Source organism: Podarcis liolepis, assembly GCF_965112155.1.
Source record: "Podarcis liolepis genome assembly, chromosome: 2".
Lineage (NCBI taxonomy): Eukaryota > Metazoa > Chordata > Lepidosauria > Squamata > Lacertidae > Podarcis > Podarcis liolepis.
The window spans coordinates 80,419,505-80,436,499 of record NC_139555.1 but is presented as its reverse complement, the minus strand read 5'-3'; the positions used below and the strand labels follow the sequence as shown (position 1 = coordinate 80,436,499).

Sequence of the window (16,995 nt, the reverse complement as noted above, 5' to 3'; positions counted from 1 at the left end):
TCATGCCCCATCACAATAGCAGAATGAAGTTTATTACCACGATTTGGTTTACACTAACAAGTTTAGTTAGGGTTGCCATATTCGAAACAGTGAAAATCTGGACTGAAAAGTTGTGGCACTTTTTTTTTTTTTTTTTTTTGCAAAGTTGTCAAGCTTTTCTGGCAAAATTGCAAAAAAACTTGCCTTTTTTGGCAATTTTAATGGGCTGCCATGTGGCCGGATTTTCCTGGACATTTTTGCCGATTTCAGCCCAGACACTACAGTATTCCAAATAGGATGTATGGCAACCCTATTAGTGTTGAGATTTGTCCTTTCAGATATTTGATGAAATCTTCCGTAAGTTATACATTTCATCAGACCTTAGGTTTCTAAAGAGTCACACATTGCGCCACAGATGCCCTCAGCCTGCCAGCTAATCTGTGGTGAGCCCAACCACCCCCACATACATACAAAGTGGTTTCACTTTTGCCTTTGTCGGCTCGTCCCATCCCACCTCCCAAGACAGATGGCCTTTCCTTCGCTGTCCCCTCACTTTGCCTATTCCAAAGGGAAGAGTGCCCCCTCCATGTCTGTGTCGGGCTGCAGCACCAGCCCTTCCCTCTCTCATGTGCTTCTGTGCCCCAGCATCTATGCCACCTTGCTGCTTCCTGTAACTAGTCATGTCAGCATCCTTTCCCTATCCCAATGTCTTGACATTTGTTTGGAAGAAACTGTAGTTTGGGTCTGTTCTAATACTTATGGTAAATTAATTCCTGGCACAGGGTGGAATTAAAATCAGGTTGAATGAGAGACTTCCTCTCAAATGACAATGGCTGCTCAGAAGCTTCTGCTCACAAATCATTGCTCCTCTACCCCTGTTGAATATCTGAATATCAAAGGATATTGTGGGCCTCACCATCACATCAGCAACCTGCTTGAGGCAAATGCGGTTTCCCTCACTGTAGCATGGAAGGTGCTCATGAAAAATGGAACATTGACCTGTCCATCATGAGCCAGTAAATTTCAGTTTGCCAAGCAAAAAGTTAACAAGGTGTGCAATTAAGCATCCAGTAAGCTTGTTAATTGTGCCACCACAGATCATGTATTTGCAGTAAAATGTAGTTGGATATTTTTCCTAACAGCATAAATCAGTTTGATGGGGTTTTTTTTCCTGCTGACTTCCAACATGCCCTTCTCCTTTTTTGTCACTTTTATTTGAGCTCTAAATTGGGGGTAAGGAACTCTCCTTGAGAAGCGTGACACTTCAGTATTGCTGCAATGCAATGCAATGTGCAGTGAGGTGGGTTTTTTGTGTGTGTTTTTGGAAATTTCCCAGTATGACTCATGCTTTTCAGTTTACAAGAACATACTTTCTGTGCAGAAAGAAGTTATATGACTAGTTACAAAACATAAAAGAAGTCAGTGTTTCACACTAATGGAAAAAGATTAACAGGGTAAATTTGCCCTAATTTCAGGGTATCTTCCTATATACATAAAAACGTATGGCTGTCATCACGCTAGCACTCTTGTGCGCATGTGCAGCTGGCCAAAGAGGGAACAACTTTGGCATTTGTGTGTGAGAGGAGAGAGGACCATGGGAGCCAAGTTGTTCTGAGGGAAGCCTATCTGCTGCCAGTGGATCTTTCTGCCATTAAACCAGTGTCAGTTCCACAGGGACCTCCATGAATGAGCACAGCAACATCTTACACATTCTTAAAGGCATGCACAGATAGTGCATCTTTCCCTGGGCAGGCAGAGGCTTCACATGCTTCCTGTGCCCCACCCTACCCTAATGACCACATGCATTTAGTCTAAGGAAGAAGAACAGGGCTGCCAGGAAAACAGGAGTAGTATATATGGTAGGAGAAGGAGTACACATGTACCTCCCCTGACCCATGCGAGCCACTGGGTGGAAAAGAAGCAACAGCTCTCTGGTCATTACAGCTCTCTTTTTTGCATTTCTTTCTGCCCAGCACACACCTCCTGATGGGTGGAATGGAATCGGATGGGTTAAGACAGTGCTGGGAGAGGTGACAGGAAATGATTAGAAGCAGTTGTAAGAGCAGGACGCAAAAGCTGCATTGGCTCTGCAGAGAGGAGGAATGGGAGAGCTTAATGCCAAAGGAACAGAGCTGGGGTGGTGAACTTTGTGGGCGTCTATGAAGCAGAGACTGCTGGGAACAGGGTGCTGTGCCATGTGAACTTTTGGTCCTACTCCATCAAGGAAGCTCTGAGTTGTGGGGGAAGTGGAACTTCAATGTGCAATATTTTGGCAAGCATTTCCCAACATTTACTTAATAATCAGGTTTCTGACCTTTTTGCAGAATATACACACTTGGGCAGACCTTCCCTGCAATCAAAATATCTAAGGCTAAGAGGGGACCCCAATATCCGGACCCTGAAAACTTTCATATATATTTCCAAGATACACATATGTGCAGCATGTACAGTACTTTCATCCTACTGTCATCTGGTAAACACTGGCCCTGGATCAGCAAAATCTCATTAAACATTTCAAGCCTATGAAGAACTTGTGGGGAAAAAGAATATTGTTTTATGGTTGAGTTTTAGGAGCTGGACAAAATCAGATGTTATCTTGTTTCATAGGAACAGGATGCAGAAATTCTCTTGTTCCATTATTGACTCTGGTGAAACAGATTTTGCAGAGTTTTGAAGCATTACAGAAACACTAAAATCTGTGAAAAGAGACAGCAGTGGATGAGGGTGACACAACACAGAAGACAACAAAGCTTCTATGAAGCCATCTGGAAAATAAATATATTGTCTTTTTCCAGCCATTAGCATTCCACTTCATTTTTGCTTTCTTGCCTCACTAAAGAGGTACAAGTCTTATTGTTAATATAAACTATGGGTAGGCAAACTAAGGCCTGGGGGCCGGATCCGGCCCAATCACCTTCTAAATCCAGCCTGCGGACGGTGTGTTTTTAATCAGTGTTTTTACATGAGTAGAATGTGCCCTTTTATTTAAAATGCATCTCTGGGTTATTTGTGGGGCCTGCCTGGTGTTTTTACATGAGTAGAATGTGTGCTTCTATTTAAAATGAATCTCTGGTTTATTTGTGGGGCATAGGAACTTGTTCTTATATCCCCCCCCCAAATATAGTCTGCCCCCCACTAAGGTCTGAGGGACAGTGGACCGGGCCCCTGCTGAAAAAGTTCGCTGACCCCTGATATAAACTAAATGCATGTGTTTCCCCACCTCCCTGCTACTGCCCCATCCTGCCTTCCACCCCCAGTTATTAGAACTTTTTTTTCAAGTTACATTGGTTTTTGTGCAAATACACCCACTTTTTATTCCCCTGATTTTGAATACCATCTTTCTGCACATTTGTGCAAAAATGTGGGATGGTGTAGGGTGGGGCATACTCCTTGTTAAAGTGAGGTCAGGGGTCTTGATTTGTTAGTATATTTATACAAGCAGCTCAAGACAGCATACACCATCCACTTTATCCTGATAACAGTCTGTGAGATGGCTTAGGCCAGCTGAGGTCACCCATTAAGCTACATGGCAAAGTAGGTCTCATTTGAATTTGAGTCTCCCTGGTCTAACTCTCTAACCACTGCACCACACTGACTTTCCCCCCTGCCCCCTCTGGGCCCATGAACACAATCTGCCCTGCATTTTTAGAGATTTGTAAATGACCTGTCATAGTATTTATCCAGGTTTCTATCAGGAATATGCATTTCTGACATCTTTTGGGGATAAACAAGTGCATACATGAAGAAAAAACACAAATATTAACTGTTGGACAAGAAGTGAAATAAAATTAAATGCCGCAAACAACAAAGTCCAGCACTGAGATACTTTTTTCTTTTTTCTTTAGGAAGTGAGACAGAGCTGGGCATCTCCCTCCTGCCTAATTCCCGGAACAGGAAAATGTTCTCATTTCTGATTGCTTGCATCAAAACTGCTGAAACAGCGGGGTAGTGGGGGAAAGAACTGAGACTTTTGTTTGAGGGAGATATTACAGGGAGGAGGGAGAGAACATGCCAGTCGGGCATGTGTCTCTGCCAGGGTCCTACTCGAGTGTAGGAAGAGGTGCCTCCCTGCAGCTGCTCCAATGCAGCAGTCCATTTCAACCTGAAAGAAAATCATTTCCCACTCCTTATTTTGGGGCTGTATGTTGGTCTTCACAATTATATGCATAAGATTAGCAAACATACATTTTAATACTAACTGCTTTTCTGGTGGATTAGACATCTTGTTTACTTATAATGTTTTTGGAACCATGAGATGTACAGAATTATTTTATTCATTTTGAAACTGTGATCTGTGTTGTTTGGCTCTTCCTTGTTCTCTTTTTAACTTGCTTTTTCTTCTAGAAAAAGCTTTACATCTGTTAAGCACTTAAAAGTGGTGTTTTAATCTTGGCATGTGGGTGGGTATTTTTCTGGTTAGCATCATGCGTTCTGTTCCCATCAAGCATATGTTTTCTTACTATCATGCTCATCTGCTTCTTATTCACTTTCCCAACTTTGAGCATTTAAGAGCTAAGGCAGGGCTATATTAATGGGATGTGACATGGCTCCTCAAGGTAGTATGGCTCTATGTATGCATTGTGTAATATTGGTCATCTATAAGTTAAGCCCTGGCTTAAACAGAATCAAGACCTGAACTGCTTTTAAGATATCCAGTTAAACTCTAGCTATGTGTTTCTTTACCTCTTCAGAAATCAGTGACTTTTTCCAAAAGCATGTCTGAAAAACATAGTACAGATCAACATAAAGAAACAATTCACTTGTAGCAAATGCAAATTTATTAGAATTAAACTGGAAATCTCAAACATTTAATTAACACAATAAACTGCTTCCCAGAATACATGTCTTTTAACATCCATATTCTATTTAGATCTTTTTTCGTATTCTTAAGTAATGCTTAAGACTCTTGATCTGACCACCTCATCTGTCTCCTGAGAAAGCTCTATGTGGGACAAGAAGCAACAGTTAGAACTGGATATGGAACAACTGATTGGTTCAAAATTGGAAATGGAGTACGACAATGCTGTATATAGTCTTCCTGCTTATTTAACTTATATGCAGAATACATCATGCGAAAGGCTGGACTGGATGAATCCCAAGCCAGAATTAAGATCCGTATAGTTAAAGCTATAGTTTTCCCAGTAGTGTTGTATGGAAGTGAGAGCTGGACCATAAAAAAGGCTGGTGCTTTTGAATTGTGGTGCTGGAGACTCTTGAGAGTCCCGTGGACTGCAAAAAGATCAAACTGATCCATCCTGAAGGAAATCAACCCTGAGTGCTCACTGGAAGGACAGATCGTGAAGCTGAGGCTCCAATACTTTGGCCACCTCATGAGAAGAGAAGACTCCCTGGAAAAGACCTTGATGTTGGGAAAGATGGAGGGCACAAGGAGAAGGGGGACGACAGAGGACGAGATGGTTGGACAGTGTTCTCGAATCGACGAACATGAGTTTGACCAAACTGCGGGAGGCAGTGGAAGACAGGAGTGCCTGGCGTGCTCTGGTCCATGGGGTCACAAAGAGTCGGACACAACTAAACAACAACAAGAAGACTCTTGATAGGAATTTGCACTAGGGAAGCTAGTAGGCCTGTGGTAAAGTATGATTTAAATGCTGTATTTTTCCATCTATAAGATGCCCCCATGTATAAGACGCCCCCTATTTTTGGAGACTCAGATTTAAGAAAATGTGAGATGTATCCATGTATAAGACTCCCCCTAATTTTTGACATTATTTTAAAGGGGGAAACCTAGTCTTATACACGGGAAAATACTACATTGAGAAGATTTTCATTTATAAATAAAGCCTGTTAAAATATTTGACTAGAATCTAGAAGAAATGTGGACCAAACCCCACTTCCCTGCTTCTCTACATGGTCTCCACGTGAACTGGAGACTTCTACGTTTAATGGTTGTAACACTGATGCTGTGCCAAACCATAGATTTAAAGTAACAGATAGTTAGGCCATTAAAACTGTGCAGAACCACTCTAGAGGACTTGTCTACAAAATAGCTTCATCACAAAGAAGCTACACACATAAGCCGTGACACAATGGACCATTCACACCGCTACCTAACTATATTTTGATTCTTTCACATTACACAGTCTCTATGCCAGCAGCACATTATTATGGCCGGTGCTGAGACAGACATTCACCACAGAATAATTATGCGATGGATGACTGCACACAGTACATGAAGACTCCCATCACATGGAGACCATTTCCAGCTTCTGTTTTATAAGGAAGGTAACATGTAGACAAGGGACGCAGGTGGCGCTGTGGGTTAAACCACAGTGCCTAGGACTTCCCAATCAGAAGGTCGGCGGTTCGAATCCCCGCAACGGGGTGAGCTCCCGTTGCTTGGTCCCTGCACCTGCCAACCTAGCAGTTTGAAACCACGTCAAAGTGCAAGTAGATAAATAGGTACCTCTCCGGCAGGAAGGTAAACGGCGTTTCCGTGTGCTGCTCTGGTTCTCCAGAAGCGGCTCAGTCATGCTGGCCACATGACCCGGAAGGTGTATGCCGGCTCCCTTGGCCAATAAAGCGAGATGAGCGCCGCAACCCCAGAGTCGGTCACAACTGGACCTAATGGTCAGGGGTCCCTTTACCTTTTACCTTTAACATGTAGACAGTCTCACCCCAAAATTCTGCATGTGTGACCTCATGGGGGAAAGTATAAGCTGCAGACTTGCTTATGCCGAGGCTTCACCTGGCCTTCAAATGCAAAGCTCAGTGGTTTTAAATGAATAACCCCACCCTGTTATAACAAACATTTGATTCAACATAGCGAGGACTTGCACCATTCCCTTAAAAGTACATCTTTAAAAATCTCCTTTTTTGCAACAAATTTCAAGCAAACAAAACATTTTTTTAAAAGTATTCAGAGATTTGGATCCTGATTATGCAAACTCCAGAAACAGTACTCCTGAAGCTCTTGTACTAAGAAATAGGGAAAGGTTTGCAGGGAAATTGCTACATTTCACACTCACAGCAGTGCAGTTGTGTCCTTGCATTATAGTAGATCCACATGTGAAAACATTCCCATCTGTGGGTCAGACTTCCTGAGATGAATGGAAGTTTCTCAAAATATGGCCTTTACATTTTATATCCTGTCTATATGTCAAGGTCTTAATTTACTCAGGAATATTCTCTTGGAAGATGTTCCAAAAAAATCATATCCAGCAGAATCTTGCTGTGGCTTGTGGGCATACTATTATGTTGCAGAAGTACTCATGCCTGCACATAGACCTACATTTGCATAAGCTCAGAATATAAACAGGGATCTGAGTCATAGGATTAATGTTATGACACACAGGCATTTTCTAATGCCTTCACGCATGGAGTAATTAGCTGAAAGTCAAATTTGACCAGACTAGCAGTTCTGTGCTGCTAGTGATTGCTTTCATACAAATGAGAATCACTGAACCACTGAACTGTGTGCAGCTGCCTTATGAAAATGTATATATAACAAAAATGGTTAGCTAGTAAGCCTAATTGTTTAATTCTGCATGGTAAATTTGGTATGCAAGTATGCATTTCTGGCCCAACTAATATTACCACTAGCCTTCAGAACACATTGAATTGGGCAGGGCAGGGCAGGGGGGAAGGGGAAGTGGGTGGAATGCAAAACTAAACCTTCCATATTGATTAATTGATTGATTGATTGTAACTGTTATATATTTAACTCACTCTGTCCATTCTTTACTTTCACACCTGATCAGAAGTTACTCGAAACACTCATGTGGGGCAGGGGAAGAAAAATGAGCTTGGGGGTGTGAGCAGGGTGCTTGGAGATATATGGGCTACCACTTGCCAGTTTGACCCTTGCCTTTTAATTAGTTTGTTTATAAAAAAAATACTTATATGCCAAATTTAATTTTAAAAATCAGTTTTCAACTGTTATACAGACTGTTGTAAATAAAACCACATAATCCCCTCACAAATTAAAATCACAAATTACTAGCTAGCTATTCCAAAAAAAATATTGTTCCTAATTGTCTGCATAAGCCTGGCAGCATAACAAAGTTTTCAGCAGACATTTAAAAGTTAATGCAGAAGGTGCCTGCCGAATATCTACTAGAAGAGCTTTCCACAGGACTGGGATGATAACACAAAGACTTGGTTTCATGTCGACATCAAATGAGCCTCCCCAACTCAGGACACAATCAACAGTGATCTCAGCAACAGAGCTGGGATATAAACTCTAGTGATCACCAGTGGATCTCCACAGATTCTAGAATTCTCAAACCATCACTATTTCTAATTCTTTGCAATAATTCAGTGTCAGCTTATTTGTTTTCATTCAATTTTCCATGACCACCAAATCTCATTTTATGCTCTAAGACTGGTGTTCCTGGATGTGAAAAATACAGAGGTGAGCGTCAACAGAATGCTGCTAACTTCAGGCTCTCTCTACAAACGGTTTCATACAGATGTTAAAAATGGCTGGGATAAAACCATTTAAGTGAAGATAGTTGCAGAGAACTAAAAATAACAGTTGGCCGGTGGCTATTTCCGAAACTGTCCTGTCAGAGAGAAGAGGAACCACTTAAAAGCAGTCCACTAACTCTTGGCAGGTCGATCAGGTACTCAAGTGGAATGCCATGGTCTTCTAGATCAAAAGCTGTTGACAGGTCCAGTAAAATCAAAAAGATTTTACAACTTCTCAGCCTCCAGGCACCACTCATTCACCATGGCAAATAAAGCAATCTCAGTCTGAGGGCCAAACCAGAAACCAGACTAAAGCATATCAAAAAAATGTCTACCACCCAAAGTTGCTTAGAGTTGCAAAATAAACTACAAGTTCAATCATGTTTCCCCCAAAAAGGTGAACTAAGAAACCAATCAAAAATTTGAGGATTTGCCACCGGCCAATAATCCATTTTCAAGGCAGTTATGATGAGAACTCCCACTCTGATAGGCTTATGCTTAAATTTTCTTAGACAAAGAGGAGATTGTCTTGAAACACCACGCTTATGAACTGAAAGCCCTTCTCTTGAATCTATGATGGGGGAGGGGGGATTCAGTAGTTGCTCAGTAGTAACTGAAATGCATTCTGTGACTTAGAGGCATTTTCAAGTGTTCACAAATCTACTCAACAAATCACCAGGGACAAATGCTTCTAATCTTCTGAGGAAGAGAACCCAGCAGCACATATACCCTCCTTGGAGTATTCTTACCCTATTCTAACAACACGAGAAACATCTCCCCACCCCCAAATCTCTTCCAAACTCTAGGGCAAAAGCAGAAGACTTGGGAGACTAACAGGGGTTTATTTCTAAGGTTTGGACAAGAGAACATCTTGTTGATGTTCTCTAAAGTCCAATACAAATGAGAGAGATCCTCACCTCCCTCTCCCAAGTCTTCTGCACTTGCCAGTGGAACTGGGTGAGGGGAGGAAGTTGGTGGTGGGAGCAGGAGCTGACTAGGAAGCCAAAGCCTTGGCCTTTGAATCTATGGCTTTGAATCTGTTCTGCCTTTGTTGTGTGTTGCTTTGAGCTGTGGCACTTAAAATAAATGCCAGGGCTGAGCCCTGGTGCACCCTGGCACAAAGGACCTCCTGCCCTTTTCAGACAGGACAAACAGCTCCAATGAGCAAGTGGATACTAGCTCCCCATCCAGCAATATCTCACATCAGAGGGAAAGGGGAACTGAAATTGGATCTAAGGAAATTTGACAAGAGGAAGGGCAAGCTTTTGTATGAAAATCAAAGCAAAATGAGCAGGGCAGGGCAGGGCAAACAGTACCAATGTAATATAATAAAATTTGTTGACAAGCTGGAATGCTTGCAGAGGAGGGCAACGAAGATGATCAAGGGTCTGGAAAGTAAGCCTTATGAGGAGCGCTTGAAGGAGCTGGGTATGTTTAGCCAGGAAAAGAGGAGACTGAGGGGAGATATGATAGCCATCTTCAAATATCTTAAGGGCTGTCAGACAGAAGAGGGAGCATGCTTGTTTTCTCCTGCTCTGGAGGGTAGGACTCAAACCAATAGCTTCAAATTGCAAGAAAGGAAATTCGGACTAAACATTCGGAAAAACTATCTGACAGTAAGAACTGTTCAGCAGTGGAACAGACTCCCACGAGACGTGGTGGACTCTCCTTCCTTGGAGGTTTTTAAACAGAGGCTGGATGGCCACCTGTCATGGATGAATCAGTGTGTTTTTACATAAGTAGAATGTGTCCTTTTATTTAAAATGCATCTCTGGGTTATTTGGGGGGGCATAGGAATTCGTTCATTTTTTCCCCCAAAATCTAGTTCGGCCCCCCACAAGGTCTGAGGGACAGTGGACCGGCCCCCTGCTGAAAATGTTTGCTGACCCCTGATCTACGGTAGGTGGATGGGCCAGTGCATCAAAACAGACTTTCAGTGAAATCAGGTTCTGTTGCCACGGATACCGCTCCACACCTCTTTTGTCTCTAAGGTGGTAACTGGGTGGGTCATGGGGGAGACACAAGTAAACTTCAGTTGGCAAGCCTTCAGCTTAAGGACATGAATTCCTCCTGGCCTGATGCAGTTCCCTGCTCATTCTGAAGTCTACATGTCACCTTGTTTACATTCTTTTGTAGATCAGTAGAAGAAAGCTATCCTCTGGCTCCTCCTCTTTCGGGCTATTTTCATTTCCAACACTTCACTGTGACAGTGATGGGCAATAATAATAATAATTTGTAGCCCACCCGTCTGCCGGGGTTGCCCCAGCTACACTATGGAAAAGCAGCTGTGAGTGCAGCAGAACTAGGGAACACAAATCTACTGCCAGCCTGGGCCCAGAGGCTCCTTTTCCCTCCTCCGTCGCCCAGAAGCCGCCCTCGCTGTTTACTCCCTGCCCTTCCCTGGAGGCCGAGATTTGTGGGAGGCTGGCTGAGATTTGCGGGAAATCCCTGCCAAGCAGCAGCCAGGCTGGCACTGACCTCGCCGCTTTCCTAAAGTCTTTTCGGCCAGGCAAGACAGGTCTCCTCTACATCCCCGTCCTTCCCGCAGCTGCCTCCCAGAGCGGACTTTTGCCCGTTTTGCCGCCCGGGAAACAAACAAGGCCCCTCAGGGCGCACGGCGTCTGAAATGTCAGCTCCCCGTCTCCTGCTGCATCGCCTGCCTTCCTCTTCTCCCTCAGGCGGCGACGCCGGACTCGCGGAAAGCGCGCTCAATAGCCCGCGGCTACTGCAAAGCCGTTCCGCGCGCGCGCACTCCCTCTCCTTTCCCCCCGGGGCGTTCCTTACTTGCTCGGGCAGCGTCGCGTCGCCGTTCTCCGCCGTCAGCCCATTCATCTCGTGGGTGTCCGTGGGGGAGCCCATGTCGCCGCCGCCGCTGCTGCTGTGGGAGCTGCCTTCTCCGCCTTTCTTCCTGGCCAGCCGGGAATGGGAGCCTTGCTAGGCCCGGGAGCTCCGCTCGCGCTGTGGGCTACGGGCACTTTGGAGAGCGCGAGGAGGGAGGGAGCGAGAAAGCGGAGCGCCGGGTTTCCTTCCCGCCTCGCAGCCTTGCAGGGGGGGGGGAGCCCCGTCCCGCCTCCGAGGGCCGGGCGCTGCTACAGATGGGGAGCGGTCCGCGGTACTTCCCTTTTGCCTGCCGGGGCGGCGCCGACGGCGCGCTGCTCCTGTTTGCAAAGGGCAGTTTCTTCTGCTGCTGCTGCTCCTGCTATTGGTGCAACCTGGGCCAGGCGCGTGTCGGGCTCTCCTTGCCAGAGAATGACTTCAGCCGGCGGCCCGGCGCGATACCTATTTTCCAGGAAAGCGGCCCGCCCTCCTCGCCAGAGGATGACGGCTAAGCCCTTCGACATCTAACAAAGGAGGGAGACGACAGCTGGCTCCCTAATCATCCTAGTGGATTTTGCACGCTCTTTGACAATGCTGCACTCCACATGGCGAGATGGAAGACACCCTGACAGTAGATCAAAGTATATTCTGTCCCAAAGTAGCCATTCATGTCTCACAATGCATTAAGGCAGCTTTAAGCTTACACAGGGCTCTTCTTCAAACTAGATCTTCAAGAAGAAATCCACACACACACCCTGACATGTTGCTTATTCTTGTCTGGATATTTCTTAGTAGTGCCTAGCTACACATTTACACACAGTTCCTCTCCCACCTTTTATTTTACTTGAGAAGCAGCCTCAGACAACAACAACAATTTATTTATACCCGCCCACTCTGGGCGGCTTCCAACAAAACACTAAAATACAATAACCTATTAAACATTATAAACTTCCCTAAACAGGGTTGCCTTCAGATGTCTTCTAAAACTCAGATATCTGTTTATTTCCTTGACATCTGATGGGAGGGCGTTCCACAGGGCGGGTGCCACTACCGAGAAGGCCCTCTGCCTGGTTCCCTGTAACTTGGCTTCTCGCAGTGAGGGAACCGCCAGAAGTCCCTCAGCGCTGGACCTCAGTGTCCCGGTAGAACGATGGAGGTGGAGATGCTCCTTTAGGTATACTGGGCCGAGGCCGTTTAGGGCTTTAAAGGTCAGCACCAACACTTTGAATCAACCCTTGTCAGAGGTTGATAAGGGAGCAGATGAAATAGCAGTGGGATGATCTTCTTAGCTGAACGCCTTCTTGCCCTTTGTCCAGTCAAAAGTGCCTACAATTTGCCAATTTGCTTGCTTGGCATGGGGGGGAAATGTATTTATTTATGTATTTTAATTGTTAGTTGAAACTTTTATAATGACATTGTTAAAGAGAGAAAAACACTCCCAAGGTGGCGTACAATGAAAATGCAATGCAATTCCACAACAGCAGAAACACGAAAAGCTAGTTAAAATAAAACATGAACATCCTGTACCCCAAAAGTTACCAAACTACAGTATGCAATAATGAAAGCCATCAGCAGAAGGCAGGGATCAGCAGGTTTTCTGGGCTTTCCTAAACACATGAAGTGATGGGAGTCTGTTGGATTACAGCTCGCTTAGCATATCAGAGATGTGAGGCAGCATCCCAGAAATATGGGATCTCAGTATCTGTCTTTGCAGGGAGAAAAGTAGCTTGGGCAAGGTGATTTTGAGTGGGCAAATGGCAGGAAGAGAAAGGCCTGCATTTAAAAGCCTGCTTGTGCACTCTTCTGGTAAGAAAGCCTCTTCGCCTAACACACCCACCCCTTCTGATCACCGGCAACAAAGTATGATTATCACGCTGGGAAGGAATAGCTTAAATAGGGTCCCCACATTTCCAAAGGCAAAAATCAGGACAAAAAAAGTTTCTTTGGGTATTTTTCCAAAGTTGTTGAGTTTTTTTGTGAAATCTCAAAAAACTATAATGAAGTTTTTGAGCTATTTTTAAGCAAATTCACAGAAAAAGTACGCTACAGACATGGCTTCCCATACATCCAAGTCCCCGTCATCGTCACGATCATCTCACAGCTGCCTCCAAGAGCAGGCATTTCAGCTATTTCCATCCAGACACAGTTTACGATGGCCAAACTGAAGGGTTTTTGGTTTTTTACCTCTGTTTACTGTTCTTTCTTTCTGTATTGTTTTCATTTTCTAAAACAAAAAGCAATACATAATAACAACAATAAAGATCAAAGCAAGAAAGGAAGGGTGCGAGAAAGGAGGGAGTAGTGGTATTCCCAAAGCAGCATTACAGTTCAGAAAGTTTTCCTTCACAAACACAAATGTTTTCCCAAAGGAATCCATGACAATAGGGCAACTGCCAATCACGTTACTTTACTTAAATGTATTTAATAAAGGGCTGCTGAACTTTAGGGAACTCGTCCTTGATTTTAGGATGGTGTAGGGTTCGGGTAAATGGACCATATCTAGAGTAACCAATAGGCTTGCATGTGATCCATAGCTGACTTCGGCTGAGTTTACTGTTCTTTGTTCACGTAGCAGAACCTCCAGCCAGCCAGAATCTGTTGTTTCCCAGACCAATAACAATGAGTCCACCTAAATCATAGGCCCCATCTATAAATACCAGTGCTGGATTTATGTATAAGCTAAACAAGCTATAGCTTAGGGCCCCACTCTCTTGGGGGGGGGGCAAAAAAATTAAAGGGGAAAAAAACCCTGGATGTACATTTCCAAAATATAAGATAAAAAACAAATAAAATAAAACCTACATATAGCAACAGTGTTTTGTGTTGTGTAGACTCCTAGTAATAGGCCCTGCCTGCTAGCCTGCTCCCTAAAATATCACTGCTTTGCTCATTTCTATGTATATGGTGCCTACATTCTGCATGGACTAGCTGCAGGCAACATGTAGCATGTAGCTGCAGACTGCAGTGCAGCACAGTTGAATGTAGGTCAAGCTGTTGTACCTGTTATCTAATATTAAAATACATATTTTGTTATGTGCAAATGGCTTAGATACCTATTAGGTCCATAAATTACCATATAGCATATATTCAACACAAAACAAGCAACAATTTGTTGTTGACAAAGGACAGCTGGACATATAAAGGGCCCCAGTAGCTTAGGGCCTCATCAAACCTAAATCCGGCCCTGATAAATACTGTGATATTGGCTTGGAACAAAACACTTTATTACATATCTGGCAGAGAAACTGACAGCACAGACTTCTAGCACAACACTGATCCTTATGGGAGCATTTCTAAGACAACACACCAAGAAGAACCTTAGCTAAGCACTAGGAATATAGAACAGCACCACCTAGTGGCTGATGGGGGTTGCTTCTGCTCTTATTACTATAATGGTACTTCGGGTTAAGAACTTAATTCATTCTGGAGGTCCGTTCTTAACCTGAAACTGTTCTTAACCTGAAGCACCACTTTAGCTAATGGGGCCTCCCGCTGCTGCTGCACCGCCGCCACACGATTTCTGTTCTCATCCTGAAGCAAAGTTCTTAACCCGAGGTACTATTTCTGGGTTAGCGGAGTCTGTAACCTGAAGCGTCTGTAACCTGAAGCGTATGTAACCCGAGGTACCACTGTATACTAAAAGAGAGTGCCTTTCAGAACCTGTCATTAAGCAGCTACCAAGGTATACCATGGTAACAGCAGAAGGTCTCCAACCTTGACATTTAACACTCTGACATCATTAAGATCACACAAATCTTTCCCAAAGCACACACATAAACAAATAAATAGCTATTCTCTGCACCTTGCAATTGGATTCTTCTCAAGTTTTATTGGAGGTGAATGTGCTAGGATTTTGGTTACACAGAGACAGGGCTGCTTGAAAATAGGGTTAAATATAGTTTCCACTTTCCTTTGCTTCCACTTTGGTTTGCTAAAACCAAACATTTAGGAAGAACTTCCTGACTTAGGAAGAACTTCCTGACAGTAAGAGCTGTTCGACAGTGGAATTTGCTGCCAAGAAGTGTGGTGGAGTCTCCTTCTTTGGAGGTCTTTAAGCAGAGGCTTGACAACCATATGTCAGGAGTGCTCTGATGGTGTTTCCTGCCTGGCAGGGGGTTGGACTCGATGGCCCTTGTGGTCTCTTCCAACTCTATGATTCTATGATTCTATGATCTTTCTGGTCCACATGTGAGTATTAACTTGTAGTTTTAGATGGTTTACTAAAAAGGTTAAAGGCACCAGTCTTTAAATGAACTCATAGAGCCAATTCTCACTTCTTGTGCTTGGGTAAACTTTCCTTAGTACAAACTCTCTGTGTGGTCCATCAAATGTTAAAAGATGGATCTGAGTTTTTTGTTTTGTTAAAAACAAAAGTCCAGGATGTTGGTACCATAATATCTGGATTTCTGAAAAAGCATAAATCTAGCATTGCATGCACACACTCTTTGCAATGTTCTCTACTCATGGATGCATGCCATCCCACCAAGCAAAGAGAGAACGAACTATTTAGTAGGTCAGCACATTCTCTTATTGTTACCCTACCTTTCTAGGTCAATTCTATAAAACTACCATTCTAGCCAACAAAAAGTATCCTAACTAATTTAAGGCTGCTTTATCTTTTATATCTAATCTAATATCTAATTGCCTGAATGATCTCTAACATTAGGAATTTCTGTCACTGAAGCTGTTTCAAAGGGAAAGTGTATAAAATAAGGTGGTTGTTTTGCCAACAGAGGTATTAATGATATGATTAAAAGGAAGCAAGTATACAGCTATCCATTGCTTTCAGGAGACACACGTAATAATAATAATAATAATAATAATTTATTATTTGTACCCCGCCCATCTGTCTGGGTTTCCCCAGCCACTCTGGGCGGCTTCCACAGAAACCAAAAAACACTAAAATATAATACATTAAAAGCTTCCCTGAATAGGGCCGCCTTAAGATGTCTTCTGAATGTCAGGTAGTTGTCCATCACCTTGACATCCGATGGGAGGGCATTCCACAGGGCGGGCGCCACCACCGAAAAGGCCCTCTGCCTGGTTCCCTGTAGCTTCGCTTCTCGCAATGAGGGAACCGCCAGATGGCCCTCGGCGCTGGACCTCAGTGTCCGGGCAGAACGATGGGGGTGGAGACGCTCCTTCAGGTATACTGGGCCGAAGCCGTTTAGGGCTTTAAAGGTCAACACCAGCACTTTGAATTGTGCTCGGAAACGTACTGGGAGCCAATGTAGGTCTTTCAAGACCGGTGTTATGTGGTCTCGGCGGCCGCCCCCAGTCACCAGTCTAGCTGCCGCATTCTGGATTAGCTGTAGTTTCCGAGTCACCTTCAAAGGTAGCCCCACGTAGAGCGCATTGCAGTAGTCCAAGCGGGAGATAACTAGAGCATGCACCACTCTGGCCAGACAGTCAGCGGGCAGGTAGGGTCTCAGCCTGCATACCAGGTGGAGTTGGTAGACAGCTGCCCTGGATACAGAATTGACCTGCGCCTCCATGGACAGCTGTGAGTCCAAAATGACTCCCAGGCTACGCACTTGGTCCTTCAGGGGCACAGTTACCCTATTCAGGACCAGGGAGTCCTCCACACCAGCCCGCCCCCTGTCCCCCAAAAACAGTACTTCTGTCTTGTCAGGATTCAACTTCAATCCATTAGCCGCCATCCATCCTCCAACCGCCTCCAGGCACTCACACAGGACCTTCACCGCCTTCACTGGTTCTGATTTGAAAGAAAGGTAGAGCTGGGTATCATCTGCATATTGATGGACACCC

At 44.3% G+C, this 16,995-nt stretch overlaps 1 protein-coding gene across 1 annotated transcript in view; it reads right to left on the bottom strand.

The window, feature by feature from the left end:
• NINJ1 (ninjurin 1) overlaps positions 1-11,656 on the bottom strand; it is a 28,809-nt gene extending 17,153 nt beyond the window's left edge. The window contains exon 1 of the mRNA XM_083489452.1: positions 11,194-11,656. Within this exon, the coding sequence (XP_083345578.1) occupies positions 11,194-11,268 (75 nt within the window). The 5' untranslated portion in view covers positions 11,269-11,656. The remainder of the gene's footprint in view (positions 1-11,193) is intronic.
• Positions 11,657-16,995: the final 5,339 nt, after the last annotated feature.